The sequence below is a fragment of the Etheostoma spectabile genome, chromosome 3 (genome assembly GCF_008692095.1).
Source record: "Etheostoma spectabile isolate EspeVRDwgs_2016 chromosome 3, UIUC_Espe_1.0, whole genome shotgun sequence".
Classification (NCBI taxonomy): Eukaryota; Metazoa; Chordata; class Actinopteri; order Perciformes; family Percidae; genus Etheostoma; species Etheostoma spectabile.
The window spans coordinates 1,415,582-1,442,604 of NC_045735.1; the positions used below are offsets into that span (position 1 = coordinate 1,415,582).

The following is a 27,023-nucleotide window of genomic DNA, read 5'->3' on the forward strand; positions in this document are numbered from 1 at the left end:
AGACACACTAGGTGAGGAGCTGGATGTAAGGTGATGGAGTGGCAGAGAAAAGGAGGGGTGGGTGCAGGGCATGCTGGGTGTGGAGAGGGCTGGGTGGCCTTGCATCGGATGCATTCATTATTGATCAGCTGGGGGAAGACAAACATGCGCACTGAAGACACCGGTGGGTGAAGGGGTGGGAGTGAAAGTGTAGGAAGATTTTTTTTTTTTTTTTAACTCATTGATTAAATGCATGCTTTTTGCATGTGTGTAATCAATGTAACACACACGAGTCTACACCCAGTCCACCTAAACCTCCCCCATCTCCTTCCCAATGTCCTCCATCCTGTGTGTCCAATTGCAACCTGTCCCAAATGAGCTAGTTGAGATTAGCGCGTCTGTGTCGCTTGCTTGCAGCTGCTCTTTGCACATGGCAGACTAATCTCAGAGCCGGGGGGGTTGTTTAATAATGGTATTCAAAGTCACAATAACACTTAATGATAACCTACTCCTGCTGCTTGAGGTGACAAATACACGGACTGTGCTTTTAATGATCTACTTACATGGTCCGGGTTCCGCTCGTTCCCAGGCAGTGCCGTGCGTAAAGACATGGTCGTCCCTGAGTGCGCTTCGTCGTCCAAGAGAAAATTAATAAATGGGCTGTAGGTTTGTGTTCACACTGGGTTGAAAAAAAAAAATCCAGCCCAGATTAGCCTGGCTGTCAGTCACACCAGAGTACAGCAGCCTCACTTCTCATACAATCCTCATTGTCACAGTCCTTGAAGGCAGCACAGATCACCAAGACAGTGATCCAGCTTAAATGAATGCGTACAAAAAAACAAACTACTTCCACCTCATGTCTGTCTGGTGTTTTTGGTACCAACCCAGCCACATCTGAAGGGGGAAAAAACAGCCCAGACTGACCCCCCCACACCCCCAACTTAGCTTCTCACTTTCCCCCAATCCTTCCCAGACGCTATCGTACCATTTCGGTGGACACAGGCTGGCTCGTTAATAAATCAATCCCGGTGGTCATCGGCTTACTTTCAGCTGCATCCGCCTTATGGTGAGAAAGGAAAGAAAACCCAACCATTGAGGCAACTGATGGGGGTCAAAAAAGAGAAAACAGCCGTGGGCTCTGTGCGACCACCGCGGGTTGAGTTGAAAAAAAAGGGGAGTTTTTGTTTTCCAGTTAGCTAACGTTAAATGCTACGATTTTCCTGGGAGACAAACGTCAAAGCGGTGACTCCCACAGAGTAATAGTAACGGAAACAGAAGCAGGAAACGACTCATACCACATTTCAAGGCGTCAAGAAACGCACGGAGCCATGGGAAGAAAAGAAAAAAATCAATGGAAATTTGCGGTTGAATTAAAGAAAGCGGTGGACGTGCAGCCTTCAAGTCAGTCTCCGGTTCTTCCTCTCAGTCCAGTCCGCCCTTAGCTCCTCTCATTCGGTTTGGTTCCAACTGTTTTTGCGGTGAATGTAAAGTCGCCCGGATGAGCAGGGGCGGAACACGAAGATATGTGTTTCCCCGGAAACATAACATTTGTTTTTTCTGCGAAGAGGATAAAAGAAAACGGGACCCTTCCTCCGCCTCCCGAAAAACACAGTGACAAGAGAAAGAGGGAGGGAGAAGGACGTCCGCGGTAATAATAGGCAGGGCTGCTGCTGCTGCTGCGTCGGTGGCCGCGCACGCGCACACACAGACACGCGACTTTCTATCTATTTCTTTAACTGTCTATGTGTCTATCTCCCTGTCGTTCATGCTGCCTTCAAGAACCCCCCGTGTTCCGAGTTTCACTAATCATAACGAACACTTTCTTATGAGTTAATGTCACAATTAACTTAAGGATGTGTTACTTTTTAGACGGGTTTGCATTCAAATAAACAGCAACAAAGTCCTTCTGTTATTTTACAGGCCAAATGTCTTGCTTTTACTTTCTGGATAACAACTCAACTCCTAATCTTTTTCTTACTAATATATCGTTACCACCTCCTGGTGGCCGAAAATATAGATATGTAAAAATCGTCACCGTCAAATATAAATATTAAGCACGTTGTATATACTGTGCCGTCATACAGCATGATGTTTATGAAGCAACCGGTTACATTGATCACTCCATATATATTCCACCACCCTTTGCACTCTACACTATTGGCACTATTGCCTTACTGTTTATAAATTTCTTTGTTCTTTTAATAAATTATAAGCAGTTCAGGTACCCTGACTTGCAGCCAACAGTACTTTAAAATCACATGTACTCAAAGCAGCACAATAACAATAAATACATTAACATCTCTTCTTACAACATGATATATAGCGCAGGTACACTCAATAAAAGCCTTGTGCACATTAACAAAATCAAAATGTAAAATCAAAATGTAAGTTAATTGGCGTGCAACAAATACATCAAAGAGCATTGTTTAACAGGCAACACACACAGCGCTAAAAATACCCCATGCTGCCCTGCAGGAAATATACTGTTTGGCCATGCAGCTGTAGATTGGTCTGCAGGCCGATGTTAAATTTCATTTCATTTTTTATACAGGAAAGTTAAAAGTAAAATTAAGTTACAATATAAATGGGCCTGACTCAGTTTAAAAACTAGTTTCCAGCAGGTTCCTGTTCTGCAGAAACATAGAACATTGAACATAGAGGACAGGAACCAATCAATGTGTGCAAGTGTAACTGTTGAGAAGGAACAGTTTGTATGCCTTTTTGGATTTGTGATGGACGGCAGTGTTTTGTTGTGATGGGGAATGTCATTCCAAATTTATGGTTGGGAGGGGAATGAATGCCTGTAAGACTGACCTAGGGAGAGTACTGGTCTCATGTTGTGTGCCATTTTGAGAGGTGCCATTTTGAATCTGACAATAAAAGGCAATAGTATGGCTGTTTATGTAGCTCTGGTAAGTCAGAGCGTTGTGAGGGCAATGCAATGGTGAGACCACTTTGGAAAATTACTGTGGATCTTGAGAGCTCGATTGTATAGTTGTGCTATTGGTTCAGTGATTTTCTAAGTGGTAAGAGACCAGATTGGGAGACAGTAGGACATTGTTGGAAACAAAATTGCATGTAGGTTGGTTTCAAAATCTGAAAAGGGAAGAAATTATCTAATCTCGTTATACATATAAAGTTTCTGATTCAGAGAAGTTAGAAATGTGTTTGTAAGGTGTGAATCAAGTAGCACCAAGATATTTGTAAGTCTTTGTGACGACAAAATCTTTGTTTGCAAAGGTAATAGAATCAGTAAAAGACTTTTTCTGGGTGAGTGATAAAACATACATTCAGTTTCCTTTACATTGATGGTCTAGTGGTTCTTTTTCAACCAGTCATGTAAGAATGGAAGATCAGATGACAGTTTGGAATGTTTGACATCAGGATTTGAGTCAGAGAGAAGTATCATCAGCATACAGTAAGCATTTTGAGTGTTTACACACTTGAGGGAGATTAATGATGTATAAAAGAAAAAGTAAGGGTCCAAGAATGCTGCCTTGTGGAATGCCCATATCACAGTCTAAAAGGTTGGGATGTTACATGATTACTTTTGACAGCTTGCAGCCTGTTCACAAGGTAGGAAGAAGGCCTTTCTATCATTAATGAAGACAATTTAAATGAGTGAAGTTTGTTAAGCAAGATCTGATAGTTCACCGTGTCAAAGGCTTTACGAAAATCTATAAAAATAGCTCCAGTGATGGTGCAGTGAAGAGTAATGCCGACATGGTTGAAACCATGATTATTTTTCTTAATGACACTGTTTTTGTGACCGGCAGCTGACATCTGAATCATGATTGTGATCAAAATTAAAATAACTGCACAGCTTCTGCTCTTCTTGCAGAGGCTCTGGTTTAGGGGCCCCCGGAGCCCTAGGCCTGATAGGCCCATTCGGTAATCCACCATGATGTCGGTCAGGTGGGAACTCGAGGAAACTCTGGGAATGACCCTCTGCAGACTTTGAAGCCAAGGTTCATCCTGCTTAGAACTACCAGTGTTCTCCAAAGTCCACAGGTTTACAGAAACAGGACACTGGAGTCTGTCACAATGTAAAGGACACAGCCTCTAAAATGCAAAACAATGTGAATAACAACTGTCTGTGGTCAGGGAATCACTCCATTCATACAGACATGCTGTGTGTGTGAGAGACACATGCTTGTGAAGTTTGTGGATACCCCCTACATGGAAATCTGCCTCATCCGTGTTTGTTGGCTTCGGGATTACAATTCAGCGCAATAAAGACAATTCAACCAACACGTATTCACAACTCAGAAGAGCCATTAAACAGCAGGCCCAATTGGAAGCATTAACAACACAGTGGTATTTATCTCATGTTGGAGCTACTGATAACATTTTTACAATTTGAGGTTTGCATGTCACATATTGAAAAATGGAAATGACTGAAAAAGAGATTTAAACAGTCCAGAGATTTAAAAAGAACATATCGGGGATTGACTCCACAAGGCACGTATCTGCCCTGCTGAAGTATTCTTGAGCAAAACACCGGATCTCTAGAAGCTGAGGCTGATCACTGACTTTTGCTTTAACACCTTATTTAAAAAATCATTTCATTGCACCAAAGCTTGGGAAATCTAATTTCATTACTATAACTTTTGATTTCATGAATATGTCCTGTGTAGTTTATAAATGTGGGACAGTAAAACGTAAACCATCCTCTACATTCTGTTAAAAGCACAACTATAAACCTAGAAAACATGTGCGTTGGAGCATCATTTTGATTAATTTAGACACAAAAATAACGCAACAGAAAGACCGACATTCACAGCTTACAAATAATACTTAATACATTGACAGTAACAGGCACAGTAACATTAAACAAGGCAGACATTTTGGATGCAATATTGTTCCAGAACTGACCAACGGGAGAGCACTCCCAGACCATGTGAAGATATGTACCTTGATCTTTCATTGGGCAGAAAGTGCATAAAGGGCTGTTAATTACTTTCATGTGGTGCATTTTCAGGTGGATGAGATATGTTCTATGAATACAATTGTAGTGAATCTGCTGATGGTTTGGATTGTGAGATACTTCTGGAATGTTAAACCATACATCATGCCTGTCGAGATCAACACTCAGGCCTGGGCAATCGCGTCCCCAGATCCTTTCAATACGGCCAGATATCACTAAGAACTGATAAAGCCTCAATAACGTTCCACAGGTTTCAGGCTGCACAGTAAGTAACTTTCAAATAGGATGAATGGGCAAAGGCGTCTGTATGCCTTGAGTGCCGACCTTAACTGAAGGTAAAAGAAAAAAGAGGAGCGTGGTAGTGTAAATGCGTTTTGTAAGTCAGAGAAGGGTAACAAGCCAACTTCGACAAAAATGTCTTTTAGACGATGAACTCCTCTTTCTTCCCATTGTGGAGCTGTTATCGGCCTCCCACCAATCAGAAGTGCTGTATTCTTGAATAATGTGGGAAAAGTGTGCCGGTTACAAGCTATTTGGCAGTATGTTTCAGCTAATCTCAAAGTTTTGATAAGATGAGAGATAATGGGGTCAACGCGTAGCCGGCACTGTCAGTTAGAAATATTGGCAAAAAGAAGGTCATGGAGTGACAAAAGGCTCTATTATAGCATTTTCTAAAGTACGCCAGCAAACAGACATGTGGGCTTAACCAAGTGAGACCAGAAATAATGTTTAAAGTTGGGAACTGAAAGGCCACCATCGCCTCTCCTCCTCTGTAGAGTAAACATCTTAGTCACAGCCGCTTGCCCCTCATTTGGCTATTTGAACATAACATTTCAGAAAACTTAAGAAAATAATAATTGTCTTAATGTAATTCAGGAATAAAGCTAGGACAGCACTCTAATTTGATAACATACATTGCCACACAACGGACGCTTCCTCAGCGTGTGCCATTCTTAATGTAATTCATCAACTTACAATACATATCTTAAAAGGCTGTTTTCTCAAAATGAGTTTTTCTCATACTCTGAACCAGAAATCTCCAAACCTTCATTCTTATTCTGAAGGGTTTTACAGTTTCACACAACATTTTAATCCTTAAAACATGGCAAAATTAGATTTTTTTTTTTTATTGAGTGCTAAAAATATACACATATATCCAGAATTCCCTCTGTAAACACTTTTGACTTTGTCAACAACATGAAACAAGAATTGTGAACCTGGCTATATCCAATGTACAGATTTCTGTTCTGAAAAGTATGCAAATTAGTGCTTATTTAATAAGATAATGCCTCATTTGCATATTTAAACATGCAATTACCAAAAACTTGTCATCCAGAAAATAATTATCTTAATGTCAGTAATCAACTGGGGAAATTACATAGTGATATATATTAGTTAGATTTTGTTTTCACCTTCTTCACCCTTGTGACTTATTGTGACTTATTCATGACTAAATTACAAATTAGATGTCTTACCTGGACTGATCTGGACCTGTTGGAGCGAATCCAGGGCCTCATCCTTCCCTGGCACCCCTACTTCCTGGTTATGACTGAGACCTTCAGTGAACTGAACCCCCAAAGACTGAGAGGCTGAAACTTGAACAAGCAGTTGAGCAATAACCGGGTAGATTCACTGTTACTGCTCGGAGAACAGAGGCAGAGAAAGAGAGAGGTTTACCAGGGGCGCAGAGTGCTGCTGCGGAAATGCAGAGAGAATCGATGGTGGAAAAAACAACCAGAGCAGACGTCCATATTTCCATTGGCAGCTCTGAACACTGCGTTACAGAGTACACCATGTATAGCATCATGAGCATCACTACCCGGTCAGCTGTGAATAAACCAATTAAAGGGCAAAAAAACCTCTGGTTGTGGAATCGTCAATACAATCTAATGGGCTATGGAAAAGGAAGGGAGGCGATGTTGTTTCTGTGGCTTTTCTGCACGTATGCAGGGATTGATCGCACCAGGGCCTCATGCTGAGCCATCTGAGGACTAGGGATGGAACTGGATATGAATGTATTGATACCAATGTCATTATAGATTCTGCTTATCGGACAGATTGTTTATCGTTCCCCCTTTTTATTCCTCGTCAATTTTTTGTGTGTGGGATAAAAAGTAGGCATACACAGGTTTCTGCATCAACACAACTGTTTTTATTATCTCTGAAGTCTGAACACAGTGGGGATGAAATGAGAGGACGTTTGTATTCATTTTGGGTTTTTTTAATCAAAGAAAAAACCTGCTAAGCCTGCCTGTGTGACGCTAATGTTATTATAAAAGGATATTGCCACTCATGCGTAGAGTGTCAAACACATGGAATTCCTGGAATGTAAGGTCATTGTTCCTGTAGGGGGACTAAAGCAGGAACAGTTCTCTAGTGTTGCTTTAAGTCTCTGTTGCCTATGTTTTACCTGGCTGCGAGACAAACCTTCCCTCAGGGACAAAAAAGTGAAAGGACACGAGGGGTGACTTCGAGACCTCAACAGAAACACGCTGTATTCTGAAAAGAAACCCATTTGTATCTCTATTATTTCCTTACTGCCGAGCCAAATCCCCAGGTATTTATAAGATTACCCATTAAGTGTATGGAGGTGTGTGTCCGTATTATCAAAAAGCAGACCGCTGTATAGTTCCTTCATTATTGAGTCTGGATTTTTTTCTGAAAAAATAAGTCAAATGTACTGTATATTGATGGAGTTATTTTATGGTTTGTCTGTGTGCAGTGGGAAGTTTTTAGTATTTATGATAGGAAACTGTGCCGTGCAGTTACCACATTGGTTTGACCGAATTTCGTTTGTCGTTCTAAGAAAAGTCCCATAACCACGCCTTCCTCATCCTCCACAGGCAAGCATAAAGACAGTCTGCAAAGTCGGCTTTTAGCAAAACCATCCCGCAACAAAACAACTTCAAGCACTTCCTTCACGTCAGTGGTAAGTTTTCGATTTAAAAGCAAATACAATGGTCTAACAAAAGCAACACTTAAACATGATTTACAAAATAAATGATTGTACCTTTAACACGTTTTACCAAACCCCCACGTATAAATCTTGAAGTATTTTAAAATGTAACTTATACTATTTTCTGAGAATGTCTGAAAAAGTATACAATGTCTACAAAAAGAAATTGTTTGAGAATAACTAATTATGATCAATCAAGGTATTATTAAAATGTTTTTCTTCAGAAATATAAAGTTAATTTCTCTTTTTATTCAACTAAATTTAAGTGCTCACAAATCAGCAAATTATGAGATAAGCTAAACCTTTATTAATTCCTGAAAGGAAATTCAGGAAATGGTTCTGGTTATGACTGTTACAGTTGAATACAACATGCAACATTAACGCAAAAATGATTTAGAATACGAGGTATAACCACTATAGAGAATACTGCTGGATATACAGAAAAGTATATTGGTTGTAATGTGATTTTTAACTGTGATTTAAAGTGATGACTAATATACTTAATTCCCTTTTAAGATCTTCTTCCCCAAAACCAAAGCAAACTTGAAATAATATTTTTTAATAAATACCATGATCTCAAATGAGTATTTGTTGGGGTTTATGAAACACTTATAGAATACAGAATATTGTAGTGTTTCAACTCATGCTCCAGATTTGTTTTTCAGCTTCAGCCGACCATGTTCACAGCCTTAACTCTGGCCGCCCTGAGCCTCATGGTGTTGCCGTCTAACATGTGTCCTCCAACCTGCGAATGTCTCCACAACCTGACCAAAGTTGTGTGTCCGGAGAAAGGACTGAACCAGGTCCCTGAGCTGCCAGAAGGCACAGAGCAGCTGTATGTCTCATACAATAAGATCCAGGAAATACCCAAGCATGGGCTGGAGAGGCTAAAGGTAAAAGGAGAAAACTTATAGCCTATTATTTTACACTAATAATATGACATTTGTCTGACATTTCTAAAGAATTATACACAACCAACCTTTCACAAGTCTTCTCTCCTCCCTGGATGTTCTATAGGTCCTGGACCTGACTAAGAATCAGCTGAATGACTTCCTATCCTTCAACCCAGTTTGGCCCAATATGACAAAGCTGTCTAAGCTCTTCCTCCGCAAAAATGACCTGAGGTTGCTCCACCCTGGTCAGTTCCTAAACTGCCTTTCTCTCACCTTACTGGACCTGAGTGAGAACCAGATTGAGTATCTACCCATTGGATTCCTCCACGGATTATCTAATCTGAAGACGCTGTTTGTGAACTTTAACCAGATTCAAATGTTACAGGTTGGTGCATTGGAAGGAGCCTTCGCCCTCACTGACCTCCACCTTAGCCACAACAATATAACAAACATAGAGGAAGGTGTGTTCAAGAACTCCACCGTGTTGGAGAACCTAGTTCTGTCCAGAAACAGAATCACACGTGTGGGTGAATCCAGCTTCACAGGACTGACAGGTCTCCAACAGCTTAACCTGAATGGTAACATGCTGGTCACTGTCCCAGCTGAGGCATTGAGGGCTCTAAACAAGCTCAGGTATCTGTTTCTACAGAGGAACAGCATCATCAGCCTTCCAGTGGATTGCTTCTCCTCATTGGGCCTATTGGTGCATCTAGACTTGAGCAACAACAAGCTGACCACTCTGTCTGAGGGATCACTCAGAGGTCTGACCATGCTGCTTGCACTGGACCTCAGTCTTAACCTCATAGATTCTCTTCCCCCAAATGTCTTCAATGACCTGATCAGCCTTGAGTTACTTGATTTAAACAGGAACAGGCTGGCATCTCTTCCTCTGGATGCATTCAGTAACTTGAACAACCTGCAAGAGTTGCAGCTGGAAAGCAATCAGATCTCTGCCGTAACAGTTGGGGTTTTCGATTCGTTGTCCAAACTCAACGACTTACAGCTGTCGAACAACAGCATCCAGGAGCTCCGACCTGCTCTGTTCAACAAGCTTGAATCACTGCAAAACCTGTATCTGGAGTACAACGCTCTGAGGCACCTTCCCAAAGGTCTTTTCCACGAGATGAAGGTCCTCACAAAGATACACCTCAATGACAACCATATCAAGTCTCTACATCCCTCAGTCTTCCATGGTCTGGTGCAAGTACATTCGCTGAAACTCTCTCGCAACCATCTCACCTCTCTACACCCCGAACAGTTCAGAGACATTATTGGTTTGAAAAAGTTAAAACTTGATGGAAACCACATAGGTAACCTTCCTGCAAAACTGTTTGTGAATCTACTACATCTCAATACACTGGATCTGGACTATAATCGTATCTCAGAGCTGTCTCCTGATGACTTCGTAGGGTTGACTAACCTGAAAGACCTCAGACTGAGCTTCAATCAGCTCTGTGACATCCCGTTTAACACTTTCTATCCCCTACACAACCTCCACAAGCTTCAGCTGAAGAACAACAGCCTGGGTAGTTTACACCCTCAGCTCTTTGCCCGACTTCCAAAGCTAACAGAACTCAACTTGGATGGAAACAAGTTGGATCACCTGCAACCTGATGTATTTAGAGGACTCTTAAAACTTCAGAAACTGAGTTTAAAGTCCAACCAGCTTAGAGCAGTAGAGAATGGGACTTTGGAGCCTTTAAGAAACCTTAGGGCTGTCTATCTGTCAGGTAACAAATGGGACTGCTCCTGTGCACATATTCTCTACATCAGCAGCTGGGTCAACATGCACGGAGACAAGCTCAGAGACCAGCCCGTTTGCTTCTTCTCTTCTTCTTCTTCCTCAGAGAATACAACCCTTTCTCAGGCAGCTCTGTCTCCCCCGTTGTTACAAGATCATTGCCCAACAAGTGCCGCAAGTGGCTCAACCACTTTATTTCCTCTAGAAATGCTGAATCTGCTCACAATGTATGTCATAGCTGTCAACCCACTGTGACATCCTTTGTGGGGAATTCGTGCTCTCTACTCTGTACAGAAGCCCGAGAGGCAGGTGAGAAGTAAAGAAGTCTGGTGATCCATTTTCTAAGTCTGATCTAAATTCTTTTCTCTCCTGTGTTCATATTTAAAGAAAAGATGCCAGGGCAAGCTTTCTAAGTTCCTTAAACATTTTCTTATTTGGGGAAAACTGTTTTGTCAGGATCACATTAAGTGTTTGATGTTGTAATAATAATTTCGGCCAGACGCTAAAGTGTACCACTAAACCGTGTCCTAAATATGTCTTAACCCTTGTGTTGTCTTCCTGTCAACCGTGCAACTTTTCTTTTTCCTGGGTCGAAAAACCTTTTCAACCTTTGTTGCTTTCTCCCCTGATGTTGGTCAATTTTTTTCAGCGCTTTTTGACGTATTTGTGGGTTTTTTTTGCCCCCGTGCCTTTGAAGCTTTTTAAAACATTTTAGTCATTTTTTTCAATGGCCTTTCATAAAAAATGATTTTTGAATGCTATAAAATTGAGCAAAACATCCACATTTTCAAGAAAGCAGTGGGCTGACCAGTGGGTGGAACAATCTGCGTTATTTTTCTGAAATTTTGGTTGAAAGACACTTTTCTGATAAAGATTTTTTTTTTTCAAAATGGGTCAAATTTGCCTCGAGGACAACACAAGGGTTAAAGCATTTGTGTTTTCTTCCAGGAGAGTTTTAATTTCTCCATGCACTCTAAATACCAGGTAGGTACATATTGTGCTGGCAAGTTATGTAACATTACCGTCATGTCTTTCTATTGGCTATAGACATGTATTTTAATCAGTGCTAATCTGCTGTTTTAGTCCTGTTTCAAAGAGAACATGGGACAGTGGTGTGCTTCAGCATCTTGTGGTCGAAAGGACTATTACAACAACAAACATTTACATCCTGACAAAAAGAAATCCACTTCCTTAAACGTTTATTTTTTACACCTGTTTTCACAGATGAAAAAAAGCAGCTTTGAAAAATGGTCTTGGCAAAATGTTTTCCCCCACCTGTTATTAGAGATAACAGAAGAGAAAACAATTTAGACTAGACATTGAAAATAGATCACCAGATATTATTTTTCTTTTGTCTCTTCCATAGATTTTAATTCTTTAGTATTTGCACAATGATCCCAATATACTGTAAACTTTTTATCTTCAGGTGCATTAAAAGATTGTGTAAATAAAAATGTGTGTCAAGTGCTAGATAGATTTTTATTATGAGAGTTCTTGCAAAACTGTAAACTTTATGATTTAATTCACAATCAAATGTGGGGATAAGGGATCTAATACACACTGGTAGCACAAAAACGTGGTACATATTAAATTTTAGTAAACCTCAAAATATACTCTAGCCCAGTGATTAGCATCAGCTCCTGGTTTTGTATATTGCTGATATTTAGAGTTACTTTAAGGCTGCGAGGGTTGAGCATGTGTTCATAAATACTGGAGAACTGTGTTTGTGTCTGTGATTTTGTGACAGTATACCAGTCAAAAAGAAGAGATTTTAACCTCTTTAAATCTTCCATTGCATTATAAAGGTCAATAAAGTTAAATAAAAAACACAAGATTTCGATTTCAATGTTTATCAGTCTGACTTTCACATTCACAAAGTAGACAAATAACAAATACTAAATAAGAGTACGGTAGTTAGAGATGGAACGTTCTTACGAATAACGGTTTGGGTATTGTTAGTGAACACATAGGCTCTTCTAATGCACACGAGGCCACTTTGTTTCCAAAAATGTCATAGTTGTATTTTATTTATCTATTGGAGATCAAATGAAACAAGAAAATAAATGCAGTCCACAATTTGGTTAACCATTACTAACTGCAGTCAGGTAAATGCCGTAAGCTTAAAACATAATAAAGGGTTCTTACCTAAGCCTTTTATTAACTTCATCTAAAAGTTCTTCATTTATTTGTTCACTAATCTCAACCCCACACTGCATCTATCCCCACCAGGTTCACAGTGAAACTAATTAAATCTGCCTAACCCATAGCACGACATCCTACTGCGGCCCTATTAGGAGTGAAGCCTAAAGGATTAACTGGAAGGTGTGAGAAATATCTTTTAAATATATTACTAACAGCAGCATTGAAGTATAAAACTATTACATGGCTGAAACCATACTTTGAACATTATCCACACAACGCCTTTCCGATGCTTAGTGTAAACCCTGCCAGTTTCCTGACTGCTTATCCATATGTGGGTTTGTTCATATATGAATGTCTGAATGTGCATTTTAGATTTATTATATTTAATGTGTACAACTGGGAGTGGATATATGTATTTGTTTTTTCTTTGTTTCTATTTGTTTGCCTTGCTTGCTTGTAATCCTAATTTGGATATAATACGCACAATTGTTGTCTACAGTTGGATAGAGAAGAGTGTATCTACTGGAATGTTGTTGCTGAAATCCCAATAAAAACCCAACTTCATAATCACCAAACCCACTTTCACAGCAAAGTCTTCTTTTATTATCTATATCCACTCATTTATTCCTCAACAGGTACAAGGAAGCCTAACGTCTTTGGCCCTCTCACCAGGGCTGACAGAGATTTGCTTCAGACATAAAAACACTTGTGGTCCTTCAAGTTCCTCAGGTAGGAGAAATTCTTCCCACACCTGTCGCACATGAACTGTTTCTCCCCGGTGTGTATCTGCTGGTGGGCTTTCAGGCTGTTGCCCTGGTTGAAGCTGCGTCCGCACGTCTCGCAGCTGAAAGGCTTCTCCCCAGTGTGGATCCGCTGGTGTCTGTTCAAGTTTCCAGAGTTGCTGAAGCATTTTCCGCACGTGGCACAGCTGAAGGGTTTCTTCCCTGTGTGGACAGTCTTTGGAGAGGAAGAGGAAAAAAACGACAACTGTTAAGTGAAGTCCTGTTCAGATGTAGGATTAAATTGAAGACTTAACACCACACTGGGCCTCACGCGAGAAATGTTTCCTAGTCTTACTCTAAACCTCTTACTTAACCCTTGTGTTGTCTTCCTGTCACCCATGCAACTTTTTGTTTTTCCGGGTCAAAATTTTTAATTCAAACTTTTCAACATTTTGTTGTGCTTTATTCGACACACTCTCACTTTTCCTGACATTGTTGCCACTTTGTTCCAAGTGGTTGGTCACCTTTTCCAACGCTTTTGAAGCTTTTCCCGACATTTTTGTCACTTTTTGACATAGAATTGAATAAAAAACCCAAATTCATGAAAGTAGTGAACTGATGATTTATTTCACTTGTGAAGAGTAATAGTTGTATGGAACCACCCACGTTATTTTCTTTGACAATTTGGTTAAAACAAACCCACATTTCTTATATAGAAACTTTTTGAAGATGTGTCAAATTTGACAAAAGGACAAAAGGAGGGTTGAGCATGAAGAAGTCCTGAAGAGAACGCAAATAGTATTATCTAGCTCTGTTCTGCTTGATAAAGACACTTTATTACTGCCTGCTTGTCACCTATAAAAGGGAATTACCACTTGACGCATGCTGGAGGCTCTGTGGTTCCTCGGGAGCCGGCCACTTTCATATTTTCTGGGACTGCCCAATGTTAAGCCCTTATTGGTCACAAATATGTGAACATATTAATCATATATTTGGTAGTAAATTACCATGCATCTTTGAAAATGTGTATTTGGGCAACGCTGATGTTAATAAATGGAGAAATAAGGACAAGGTTACTGTGGATACTGCTGGCAGCGAGTAAAAAAGCCATAACCAGGAAATGGTTAAAACCGGACCTCCCAACCATCGAAGAGTGGGTCAACATAGTCCAGGAAATCTACAGTGTGGAAGGGCTCTCATTCACTCTCAGGAATCAAAGAGACATGTTTTACAAAATATGGTCAAAGTGGTCTGAGTATGTCAAACCCGTAAGATCGGACTTTGTATGATTGTTACAGTTTTATGTGAAAGAAAAACGTTTTGGTATGGATGCTCTCCCCACTGTTGTTCATATGTAAAACGGTTTTGAAAAATAAAGAAGAAATGAAAATTAAAAAAAAAAGAAAGAAAAAAAAAGGGAATTACCACAACTCATGTTCACTAACTACTTTAGAGTGTTTTTGTTTTTAATTTATTTAACCAGCATAGCTGTTCAATGTTAACAGAAAGTGTGTTCTGTAGCATCTGTAAACCAAACAGAAGAGCAATGTCAGCCCCATAGAAATAAAAATGTATTTCTATGGTCAGCAGCACTGAGGTCTATGAGCCCTCCTTCTTTATTCCATAAAGTATCTGTAGGGGTAGATGCTGTTTTACAGATAAACAACTCATCCATCATTTTCAAAATGTAGGTCTTACTAATAGTCTTGCCTAATTCTGATTTTTAGGAAATTAGTCCCAGCTTTTTTTGTGAGCTGCTAAAACATGGATGTTACTACAGACCAGCAACACATTTCTGTTTTTATGTCAAACACAGCAAATGAAAGGGATGAGGATATCTTTACACTGTTGAACCTTTGAACTGTTGAACAAAAAAAACCTACCTGATGGGACTTCAGGCTGCTGTGCTGTGTAAATGAGCGGCCGCAGATGTCGCAGGAGAAGGGCTTCTCCCCGCTGTGCGCCTTCAGGTGAATCTTCAGGTAACTGGCCGACTTGAAACTCTTGCCGCAGAGCCCGCAGCTGTGCGGCCTGTCCACCGTGTGGTGCTGCTGGTGCGAGCGCAGGTCGGTGATTGAGCTGAGCCGCCGGCCGCAGAGCACGCACGTGCACGGGATGGTCGCCGCATGCGTCTGGAGGTGTTTGCGAAGCGAGTCGACGCAGGCCATCGTAGTGCCGCACGCCACGCAGGTAACGCTCGCCAGTGGGTCCTCGCCTGAGTGAATCTTCTGGTGCATCCTCAAGGCACTCTTCTGGATGAAACCTTTACCGCAGGTCTCGCAGCTGAAGGGACGCTCCCCGCTGTGTATCCGCTTATGGCCTTTCAGAGTGTCCGCCTGGTTGAAGCTTTTGCCACAAGTCTCGCACCTGAACGGCTTTTCCCCCGTGTGTATGCGCAGGTGGCGCTGCAGGTTACCTTGTATCGTGAAGCTTTTCTTGCAGAACTTGCAGTTATAGGCCCGCTCTCCCGTGTGGACCATCTGATGCATTTTGAGGCCGTGGGCTCGGTAGAAACTCTTTCCGCACACTTCACAGTGAAACGGCCGGACCTCAGCATGGAGACGCTGGTGGTTCCTCAGCAGCTGCTTCAGGGTGAAACCCTTTCCACAAACATCACAGGTGTGTGGTCTCTCACCTGTGTATGGGACAAATCGGTTAAAGTAACGTTAGATATGGGTCAGAGTTACAGAGTATAGAATACTAAAAGTGCATATGCTTCTTAAAGCTCCCCTAATAAACACTTTGAATAAACAAGAATCAATTGATTGGATGTGATGTGAAATAGGTTTCTTGCACTGACAAACACAAAGACAATTCTGCAGCTCCACTGAGCTTTTCGGACATTTTTAGCCAGGCCAGCGGGAACGAATACTGCAAATATTCAGTGGGCCGCAAATCAAGGAAGTAAACCTGGAGGCTTAGAAACATATTTTTAGCATATGCTCCAGGGGAGCAACTCCATTGAACGTTATTATTTTCATAAGAAAATGTTTAAAAACTTCTGATTTCGGCTTCTTAAATGTGAATATTTTGGAGGTTTTTACCCACTTCTTTATAACAGTAAATTTAATATATTTTAAGGTTTGTGTAAAACAAGACATTGTAGGACGCCATCTTGGGCTTTGGGAACCACGGAACGGCATTTTTCACAATTTTCTGACATTTTTAGACCAAAAAACTAATCGAGTAATCCAGAAAATAATCAACAGTTCATCGACGATGAAAGGAATCGTTAGTTTCAGCTCCAGACACCATATCAACGTTCTTGTGGAGTCCTTAAGACCCCCCCCCCCCCAGTACTGTATTACCACACTCACCAGTATGAAGCAGCATGTGTGCGTTGAGGCTTCGCTGGACTGAAAAGCCTCTGCCACACTGGGAGCAGTGGAAGGCCTTCTCCGTGTTGGCCCCGTGCACGGCCTGGTGGGCTTTGAGCTGCAGAAGCTTGGTGAAGGTTTTCTTGCAGTGTTTGCAGCTCAGAGGCTGCTGGTTCTGGTTCTGGTTCTGACCCTCCTTCTTTGATCGACCTCGATGGTTCTTGGGCTTAACAACACGTTCAGGTGTTGTAGTGAGTCCTGGGTCACCGTCGTCTGAACCCTCTGGCTCCAACTAGCAGAACAATTGCATTGAACAATTAATTTCCTCCTAACTCGGTTGTTTTTTCTTGTTTTCGGTGGGCTGCATACACCAAAATGCAGAAATTACCATTAACTGGTGTAGTTTATCACATGCTTGACAAACAGGCCTCAACACTCACTCTAACATAAACAACAGCATTAACCCTCTGAGGACAAAAGACACACCGGCAAGTCCAAGCGATTTCAGACATTTATTTACTATTTTAAACATATATTACCTAAGACTTTGGTAAACACATCATAAGTTTGTTTTCAAAAAGAGATTTGAGTGATTTCAAAAAGGGTTTCTGCTTTAGCGCCAAATTATCTCTTTACATATTGCTCTATAAAAAATGTCACTATGCAAAAAGCTGAGCTTGTTCTGAACAATTGGATGTGAAACACAACATAACACAAATTTAAGAAGATTTGTGAAAATGCTCCTAGACCTCAGAGGGTTAATTGTGAATTGATGGACTCTGTCCTGTATGCATGCTGAATTCTTTACGTAATAAAAGGAGGACACAAACAAGAAAATGAATAAGGTATTTGGGAAATCAACCTGGTAGTCTGGGTCGTCATCATCGTTCAGGCCTAGGTCAAGTGTGTTCTGACCCGAATCAGAGAACGCCTGCTCAGCAAACGCCTCCAATTCTTCTTCCTTTATTATCACAGGTTGGACGTTTTCCTGAGAGAAGTAGAGAGAGAGAGAAGTAGAGAGAGGGAGAAGTAGAGAGAGAGAGAGTCAAAACATTGTGTCTGGCTGGGTGGACTGACGCAGTGATGGATTCCGTTAGAATTATTTAGATTCAATCATTTATATTATTAAAAGGTCCCATGGCATAAAAATTTCAATTTATGAGTTTTTCTTTTGTTAAACTTTATTGCTATGCCTTCCCCCAGCCCTGCCTATGGTCCCCCAGTGGCTAGAAATGGTGATAGGTGTAAACCGAGTCCTGGGTGTCCTGCTGCCTTTGAGAAAATGAAAGTTCAGATGGGCCGATCTGGAATCTTGTAACCTCCCCTTTCTAGTGGCTGTAAATCTGCACCAGGCTGATTTTGGGAAAGAGATGAGATACGGTATTAGGGGCCACTAAGGTCTATATAAAGAGACTTGAGATACAGATTAGGGGACCACTAAGGTCTTATAAAAGAGACTTGAGATACAGATTAGGGGACCACTAAGGTCTATATAAAAGAGACTTGATACAGTATTAGGGACCACTAAGGTCTATATAAAGAGACTCAGATACAGTATTAGGGGACCACTAAGGTCTATATAAAGAGACTTCAGATACAGTATTAGGGACCACTAAGGTTATATAAAAGAGACTCAGATACATATAGGGGACCCCTAAGTCTATATAAAAGAGACTTCAGATACAGTATTAGGGGACCACTAAGGCTCTATAAAAGAGACTTCAGATACAGTATAGGGGACCACTAAGGTCTATATAAAAGAGACTTCAGAACAGTATTAGGGACCACTTAGGTCTATATAAAAGAGACTTCAGATACAGATTAGGGAACATAAGGTCTATATAAAAGAGACTTGATACAGATTAGGGGACCACTAAGGTCATATAAAAGAGACTTCAGATACAGTATTAGGGACCACTAAGGTTATATAAAAAAGGACTTCACAGTATTAGGGGACACTAAGGTCTATATAAAAGAGAATTCAGATACAGTATTAGGGACCCTAAGGTCTATAAAAGAGACTTCAGATACAGTATTAGGGGACCACTAAGGTCTATATAAAAGGACTTCAGATACAATATTAGGGGACCACTAAAGTCTATATAAAAGAGAATTCAGAACAGTATAGGGGACCACTAAGGTCTATATAAAGAGACGTCAGATAAAAGTATTAGGGGACCACTAAGGTCTATATAAAAGCATCCAAAGAGCACCATGTCCTGGGACCTTTAGAGGATATCAGAAGATCTACATAAGAGAAGACAGGCTTTTACCTCATAACTTCTGACTTTCCACAGGTGAATTATAGGCGATCTCTTCACTCCAGCAACCCCGCTAGCCACAACTGTAAAAATTCAGAAAGTGGTTTATGTGGTTTTATTTTAAAAAAAAACACCATATTTTTGTTGTACTGCACATTGCTGCAGCTCCTCTTTTCACCCTGTGCTTTGAGCTCTCTGCTTTAGCTACAGAGTGAGGCATCTCATTTCTGTTTCATCTTTGATGGGAGTCGCCCATGCGCAGTAGCTAGGTAAGGACTACTAGCCAGTCAGAAGCAGAGTATGAGGGCGTGCCACGCTAGCAGCTAGGCGAGCATTATAACGGTGGTTCCAAAGTGAGGTATGGTCGTCACGGAAGTAAAGGCTGGACTACAAGAGAGCTGTTTGGAGCAGTTTGTGAACAGTGTTGTCTGTTGGGGGAGGACTTTTGGCTTAGTCACTTTGTATACCTATAATGTGCATAAAATATATATAACAAAATAAAAGGAAAAGGAAACAGCCAAACAGCATAATATGAGCACTTTAAGAAAAAAGGATAATCTCCTCACCTCTGCGACTCTTCCTGCCTGAGCGCTGGCCCTGGACAGTCTCTCCAACTGCTCCGCCGGTCGAAGCCCTCGGGCCCTCCTTCTCTCCGCTGCTTCCCTCCGTCAGCTCCTCCGCTTGCTTCTGGCCTCCGCTGCCCTCCAGCACCAGCTTCAGCTCCGTCTCCGCCACCTCCAGTCTCTTCCTCAGCTCCTCCATCTCGGCGACGCCCTGTGTCGCCTACAAAGACAAAACTTTTTAAATGGAAATCATGACAAATGGAGAATGTGAGGATTTTGTAGCCATCTGGCTTTGTACTAAGGCTGGGCGATATGGCGACCCATACTAATAATATTGTATTTATAATACAGTCATAACTATCCCTTTAATTTTCCTAGTATTTTGAATTAGTCCCTAGGACCTCTTCATCTAAAGTCATTATAGGAAGTATAAGTTCCATCGATGTTGTTGAGATTAATTCTTCTGCATGTGACATATGCAGAAATAGTGGGATATGACATGAAATGTTTTACTGCATGCCATGTACAAACAGATCTCTCATAACTTCTGTGTAACAAACGTTAATTATAAACTTTGGCATTTGGAAAATATGCTGTAATAAAAATTATAACATTACAGTATTCCTGATAATAACAATAGATAAGATTGATTTTCCAAAGACGGCTGCAACACAACAACACCACCGATGCAGTGAAGTGACGTACTTGTAACTGCAGCACACAGGAACAATCGTGGAAAAGCTGGCAGATCTTCTCCACAGCTTCTCGAGCCAAAGACGTCATGAAGACGCTGAAATGGATCAGCTGATGGGGAACAACACAGACCTCTGTTACACACTTCATTCATACTCATCAAATGTCACAGCAAAGGGTGAAATAGAGAAATCAACTATTTCATATAGTCAGGAAGAGTAATACTTTTTTTTTTAAAAAGAGCAGGAGCTTATATTAGGATGATTTGCTATTTACAGTACACCAGTACAGTAACTCAAGGAAATTTTTTTATTCTACTACTTTCTACTCCACTACAGTTTAGAGGTAAAACAAAGGCTCCACTACATTTATTTGTTAACTTTGCAGACACAGATTAATAATAGATCAGTCATAGTTTCATAATAGATTAATAGGATTTTGAATGCAGGACTTGTTTCTACATTGTGGTACTGCTACTTTTTCTTAAATAAAATATGTGGTTACTTCTTTCGCAGGCTTTTGATACATAACTACATATAAATATATTTTAGGTACATAATGACTGCCTTCCAGTTAGACATCTGTCTTCGGTGGCCTTAAGATGATCACAGAAGCTATCATTTCTTTAATTGGCAACTGATGAATTGACCACGATGCTGTACGTCACGTCTGCGTTGGGTGAAACCTGTAGCTGAAGGGCTTCTAGACATACAGCAGATAGACAGGCCGGGGCTTGCGTCCAACTCAAAATGGCGATCAAAGATGGATTCTTCTTGGTTGTTGACCAACCAAAGCTATATATATTTTAAATTTAACTTAGTCGTAATCATGGATATATTCGTAATCCGCGCTACAGTCAGCATAGCACTCATTAAGTGGTTATTTGAGTTTAGCTGTTCTATTTCTATGTTCAGCCGGTCGTTGAGACGCCAGAGAAGGAGGGAGACCCAACAGGACACACACACACACACACACACACACACACACACACACACACACACACACACACACACAGTAACCGCCGGTTCCAAGCACCTTCTCGTCCAAAGAGCCGTTAATGTTTTCCGTTGTGCATGATGTTGACTCTCCTGGATGTGTTGACGAGCAGCCGCCGATAACTTTGGTCAATTCTGTCACCGTCGCGTTCACCATTATCTCCACAACGGAGCCCACCTGCGCCTCAAACTCGGACATACTGACTACTTACTGTTTCCGCAAACTAACAGTTAGTGCTAAAAATTTTACATCAACACAATTAGCATTTGCTGCTGCAATATTGTCGCAATGGTGAAAAGACAAACTCCAGCCACTCACAACACGGACACCGCCTTCCTCTTCCCAGTTCATGTTCTTCAAAATAAAAGCATCGGTCCTGGGCCCTTTCAGACACGGTTTAGTTAGTATACAGTATCTTTGGTCCTATTCGGTGATGTTGACATATCATTTGATTATTATTATTAATACGCATGCATTCATGTAAAAGCGGGATTTACTGTTGCAGTTGGTTGAGCTGAAGCTCATTTTAAACTAACTAATGACTATTTTCTTAATGGATTAATGCGCTGGGTACTATCTTGATTAATCGATTAATTTTTGATAGTTTGTACATTTAAATGATTAATGATGTTAAAAAGAAAAGCAGCAAATCTTCACAGAGTAGTCATAAAAGTCCTGAACTAGTTTAATGGCAAAGCAAACACACATTCATACGGGAGAAAGTTGGGGTTGGGGTTCTAGCTCAAGGGCACTTTGACAAGGGAAGAAGATTAAACCTCCAAACTTGTGATTAAAGGTTCTCTCAGCGATGTTGGGTGACGTTCAAAGTTTATTCAAACAAAACGAGACTAGCTTGCCCCTCCCTCCTCCTCATCCCGTCCCCTCCCTTCTGTGCTTCCATGCGCTAACCCCCCCAAACCCCCAAATCCTTCTTGTCGGTTATTGGCCAGAACACTGTCGGTGTATGCTTCGTGGTGCAGGAAGGCACAGATTGTTTTTGTTGCTGTTTGTAGACCCTGGGCTGTCTACAGAGACCGTGTTTTTTACGGTGTGTTCTGGGGACAGGCAGCTCGCGGATAGTGAGAGGTTTGCTGTATATGACAACAAATGTTGTAGCCTAAATCACGCGTGACATCGCTTAGAGCAACTTTAAAGAACGACCCCCTGAGCCACAGCAGTCTGCAAATCAACATAAGTAACATCAATACAAGTACATCTAAGTAAGAAGCCTCTTGTTTTATTGGACCGAATTATTATTAATATTCCTTAGCTGTAACAATTAGGGTATTCTAAGCTGTGTTTGAAAGGATTTCAATGTGTATGTGGTAATATGTAGTCCTTTACTACCCTCCAGTGGTCAAAAGAGGAACTACATCAACACAAAACATTAAATCAGACATGGAAAAAAAAGGAATACTTCCGTCAATTACTTTCAAAATAAACACAAGTAACTAAACTATAAAACAATCTTTCTTCAGATAACCAATAGGTGGGCGACTGGTTAGCTCACTTGGTAGAGCGGGCGTTATACTACTGTATATAGAGGTTTTCTCCTCGATGCAGCGGCCGCGAGTTTGACTCCGACCTTTGGCTCTTTGCTGCATGTCATTACCCCCCCTCTCTCCCCTTTCATGTCCAAGTTGTCCTTTAGAAATAATGGCCTACAATGCATCAATTGTAACATGTAACAAAATCACTGCTGCATTGTCATCTTCATCACCAGGTGCTCAGTTTCAGGACGTAGAGAGCGTGTTCCCCAACACTTTCTGGTATTTCTCAGCACAATTGTGTTTCTTGAGCAGCCTTGAGTCTGAAAATCCGAGGCCGCAGCTGCTGCAAGAGTACGGCCTCTCTCCCGTGTGGACCTGCATGTGAAACTTCACGTGTCCGAGCTGCCTGAACCTCACGCCACAGACTTCACACTCATAGGGCTTCTCCCCCGTGTGGACCCGCAAGTGCCTGAGGTAGTTGGAGTAGATCCTGAAGGCCTTGCCGCACTGCTCGCATGCATGGGGCTTCTCCCCAGAGTGCTGCAGTTTGTGGGACTTGAGAGCCTGAAGGATGATGAACCTCTTCCCGCACACGTCACAACCGAACGGCCGTTCCCCCGAGTGGATTCGTCGATGGTAGTCGAACGTCACTTTGTAGAAAAAAGTCTTCCCGCACGTGTTGCAGTTGTATTGCATCTGACCCGTGTGAATGAGCTCGTGTCGTCGCAGCATACTCGCGTTGTCGAAACTCTTGCGGCAGGTCTTGCAGCTGAACGGCGTCACGTCTACCGTCGTTCGGTCCCGTCGGTAGATGACCCGCCGGTTCCCTCGCCCTCGAGTTCGTCGTCGGATGACCTGGCCGTGTCTTTCGTCGTGGGTCACTCTCTGGTGTTTCTGCAGCTGGCAGTTGTAAAGAAAAGTCTTTCCGCACAGGTCACACATGAAGGACTTCGAGGCGCCGTGAAGGAGCATGTGGGCTTTCAGCTTGTTGTCCTGAATGAAACTCTTCCCGCAGACTTTACATTGGAACGGTTTTTCACCCGTGTGAATACGGATGTGTCTCTTCAGGTTTTGTTGCAGGGTGAAGCCGGCGCCACACGTCTCACACGTGAACATTTTCCCTCTGTGGACCGACTGGTGCGTGCGGAGCGACCTCCGCTTTACAAAAGCTTTGCCACACACCGTGCATTTGTAAGGGTTTTCACCAGTATGGGTGCTTTTATGGCACTGCAGCGTGAACGCGTACCGGAAACTCTCCCCGCACTCGGAGCATTTGTGCGGCTTTTCGACACTGTGTACGACCTGGTGAGCCTGCAGGTTGTGTTTAGTTTTGAAGGCCTTCCCACAGGTGGAGCAGGTGAACGGCCTTGTGTCTGTGTGTACGAGCTGGTGGGTCTTCAGGTGCATTTTGGTTTTGAACGTCTTCTCGCAGAGCTGGCATTTGAAGGTGGCGTACTTCCTCTCCTCGTGCCGCAGCAGGTGGTACTCAAAAGTCGCCGTGTTCCTGAATTTTCTCGGGCACTGGTCGCAGGCGAAAGGCCTCTGTTCTTTGTGAGTGTTCATGTGCTTCATTAGATGAAACTGCCGGTTGAAGCTCTTGTTACAAACATGACATAGAAACAACTTCCCTTTGGTTGGGACTCCTGCTTCCTGTGTGTTCTGGCTGTCGGTGTTTAGGGATTCGGCCGTGTTTGTTGTGGTACAATCATCTGCAGTGTCTAGACAGGAGAGGAAAAGACAAAAGTTATCACACAAGAGTAAGAGACTGGGATTGTTATGGTAAAAGAGAACATTGGCACATAAATCATTATTTTACTTCTCATCAATTTCACATTAAAAATGTACATATTAACTGTTAAGTCTAAGACCCTGTTCACCCCTGGCATTAACATCCGCCCTGAGGGATCCGATCACAGGTGGAGGAGGGTTGTTTGCTGTGTGTGTGTGTATGTGTGCGTGTGTGTGTGTGTGTGTGTGTGTGTGTGTGTGTGTGTGTGTTTGTCCTGGGCCACATTGTAGGGCGCCTCCTCAACACTGGCTTTGTCCACGATGTCTGAGCTATAGGTAGCTCTGCGTGTTTTGGCAAACTTGTATTTTTAAACATTAGTATTTTGAAAGTAGTTCTCATCTCGCAGATACTTCTGTCTGTGATTATGAACACCACCAGGTTTCTTGGCTAGACCCGCCCTGCCTATCAACAGGCTTTTTCATTAATTTATGATTTATGTGAGTAACAAATGAAAAAGGAATACACACAGGTTGGCAAAAACAATTTTCAAATTTTACAAATTTTGTAGGCTATATACACACTACCGGTCAAAAGTTTGGGGTCACTTAGAAATTTCCATTGCACTCCATTATAGACAGAATACCAGCTGAGATCAGTTGCATTGTTTTTTAACCAGAGGAGTTTTCAGATTATCTTATGGGCTTACCTAATTGTAAAAGGGTTCTCCAATGTTTTCCTAGTTAGTTTTTTTAAATGATATCAGATTAGTAAACAGATCGTGCCCTTGGAATAATGAATGACTGGTTGCTGTAGTTATTGCATTAAAGATCATCCACCCACTCAGATCAGCTGGTATTCTGTCTATAATGGAGTGGAATGGATATTTGTAAGTGACCCCAAACTTTTGACCCATAGTGTGTGTGTGTGTGTGTGTATAATAATGTAATAATGTAAGTGTTTATTTGCAAACAGTATATCTAAGCAAACACATCCCCAGTCCCAATCCCACACATCATTGAATTTACATTTTACTCAAATATGTTTACTATGTTTTATTCCCTGTGTATTAACGTGGATTACTTTTTTTTTTTAAATCTCACCTTGTTTACTGGCCGGTGAGGACGCAGCTTCAGAGTTCACCTCCTTCGTTGCCTCTCCACCATCTGAACAAGAAAGGAAAAGTAAAGAATACAAACAAAGACACAAAAAAAGAAAAGAAAGAAGATCAGAATTCATTTTAACGATTTATTGCTTAAACTCACCATATTGTGGACACGCTACTCTGCATCTGTTGGTAATCATAAGGTATCTTTCTTGGTTATTGTAGTTGTTTATTCAGAAACAACAGGAAGGTAACAGGAAGTACACCAGGGGTTATTAGTGCTCGCTCATCGTGAAATGTTCAGTGCATTCCAGAAGTAGTGTTGAAGTAATAATTTGAGGAACTCACTTTCCCTCTTTGTGCGGTGTCTACACTCCATTTTCTCAAAAGGAAATACAATAAGCTTAAAAAAAAAAAAAAAAAAGTATTTTGTGCTGGATTTATTTTTAACCCTCGTGTTGTCTTCCCGCCGACCTGGAAATTTTAGTTTTTCTGAGTCAAAATTTAAAATGAAAACATTTTATCAATGATTTTATCACCTTTTCAGGGTTTGTCGACTTTTTCTGAGCCTTTGGAAATTTTCGTGGGTTTCCCCCCAACTATTTAAAGCTATTTCTTTATTTTTTACATTTATCACATTTCTTTTGACATTCTTGTCACTTTATTTGATATTTGTTCACATTTTAGTTACATAGTTTGACATTTTTCTGTCTTTTTTAAAGTTCTTTTACCACTTGTTTTTTCTCCAAATGCTGTAAAATTGACAAAAAAACCCCAAATTGAATGAAAGTATTGAACTGATTATTTATTTAACTTGCGAGGAGCGTGGTTGGGAACCATCCACGTTACTTTTTTGGAAACTTTGTTTGAAAGAAACCCAAATTTCTGATATAGAAACTTTTTGGGGTCAGATTTGATCTGAAGACAACAGGAGGGTTATTTAATAAAAACTTACCAGCATCATGTCCACTTTCCATCCCAGCAGCAGGCGCTGGTTTTGGGCCTCCCTCTGGTAATGCGTCTGTTTTTCTTTTTAACTTCCCAAAGGGCTTCAGGGTGTAGATCAACCCGCTCTGCTCAAACAGGACCGGGCAGCCGTTCAGGACATTTTCTCTCCACATTCTGGCGTTTTCAAAGTTTTCAGTCGTAGTCTTCAGCTCGCTCTCCAGCTGCCCAACTTTGGTCTTCAGATTCTTGTTTTCGTTGTGCAGCATTGACGACAGTTGAGAGAAAATGGCGCCGATCTTTCTCGTTGCCTCCCGAGTCAACACTTCCACAAGGCTGTCAAAATCCGTCTGTGAGGAATAAAATAAAGCAGTCAGCACTTTTTGTTATAAATGATCTCTAATTTCAAATTTACAGATAAGTAAGTCTAGACCACACTCTATAATTTACAATGACCTAACAATTCATAAATTCCCTAAGAGCAAGCATTTAGTGCGACAGTGGTGAGGAAAACTCCCTTTTAGGAAGAAACCTCGGACAGACCCAGGCTCTTGGTAGGCGGTGTCT

General features: G+C 41.4%; 3 protein-coding genes across 4 annotated transcripts in view; 1 reads left to right on the plus strand and 2 right to left on the minus strand.

The window, feature by feature from the left end:
* mark4b (MAP/microtubule affinity-regulating kinase 4b) overlaps positions 1-1,640 on the minus strand; it is a 64,567-nt gene extending 62,927 nt beyond the window's left edge. Inside the window, exon 1 of one of the 2 annotated variants that reach the window (XM_032512050.1) lies at positions 543-1,640. In XM_032512050.1, the coding sequence (XP_032367941.1) occupies positions 543-590 (48 nt within the window). In that variant the 5' untranslated portion in view covers positions 591-1,640. The remainder of the gene's footprint in view (positions 1-542) is intronic. The other variant, XM_032512052.1, reaches the window with a different exon arrangement.
* A 6,103-nt stretch (positions 1,641-7,743) lies between these two features.
* si:dkey-182i3.11 (insulin-like growth factor-binding protein complex acid labile subunit) lies at positions 7,744-11,016 on the plus strand. Its single transcript, XM_032512056.1, has 3 exons — positions 7,744-7,835; positions 8,528-8,755; positions 8,880-11,016. The coding sequence occupies exons 2-3, from the start codon at positions 8,540-8,542 to the stop codon at positions 10,749-10,751; spliced, it is 2,088 nt and encodes a 695-aa protein (XP_032367947.1). The 5' UTR covers positions 7,744-7,835; positions 8,528-8,539; the 3' UTR covers positions 10,752-11,016.
* Positions 11,017-13,218: 2,202 nt separating this feature from the next.
* The window catches only part of LOC116680743 (zinc finger protein 850), a 15,349-nt gene continuing 1,544 nt past the window's right edge, over positions 13,219-27,023 (minus strand). Inside the window, exons 2-12 of the mRNA XM_032509524.1 lie at positions 26,467-26,806; positions 25,510-25,572; positions 22,926-24,398; positions 21,230-21,396; positions 20,207-20,305; positions 19,505-19,721; positions 18,951-19,021; positions 17,540-17,665; positions 16,678-16,969; positions 15,244-15,995; positions 13,219-13,595 (exon numbers count right to left, since the gene is read on the minus strand). Coding sequence (XP_032365415.1) covers positions 13,329-13,595; positions 15,244-15,995; positions 16,678-16,969; positions 17,540-17,665; positions 18,951-19,021; positions 19,505-19,721; positions 20,207-20,305; positions 21,230-21,396; positions 22,926-24,398; positions 25,510-25,572; positions 26,467-26,806 — 3,867 coding nt within the window. The 3' untranslated portion in view covers positions 13,219-13,328. The remainder of the gene's footprint in view (positions 13,596-15,243; positions 15,996-16,677; positions 16,970-17,539; positions 17,666-18,950; positions 19,022-19,504; positions 19,722-20,206; positions 20,306-21,229; positions 21,397-22,925; positions 24,399-25,509; positions 25,573-26,466; positions 26,807-27,023) is intronic.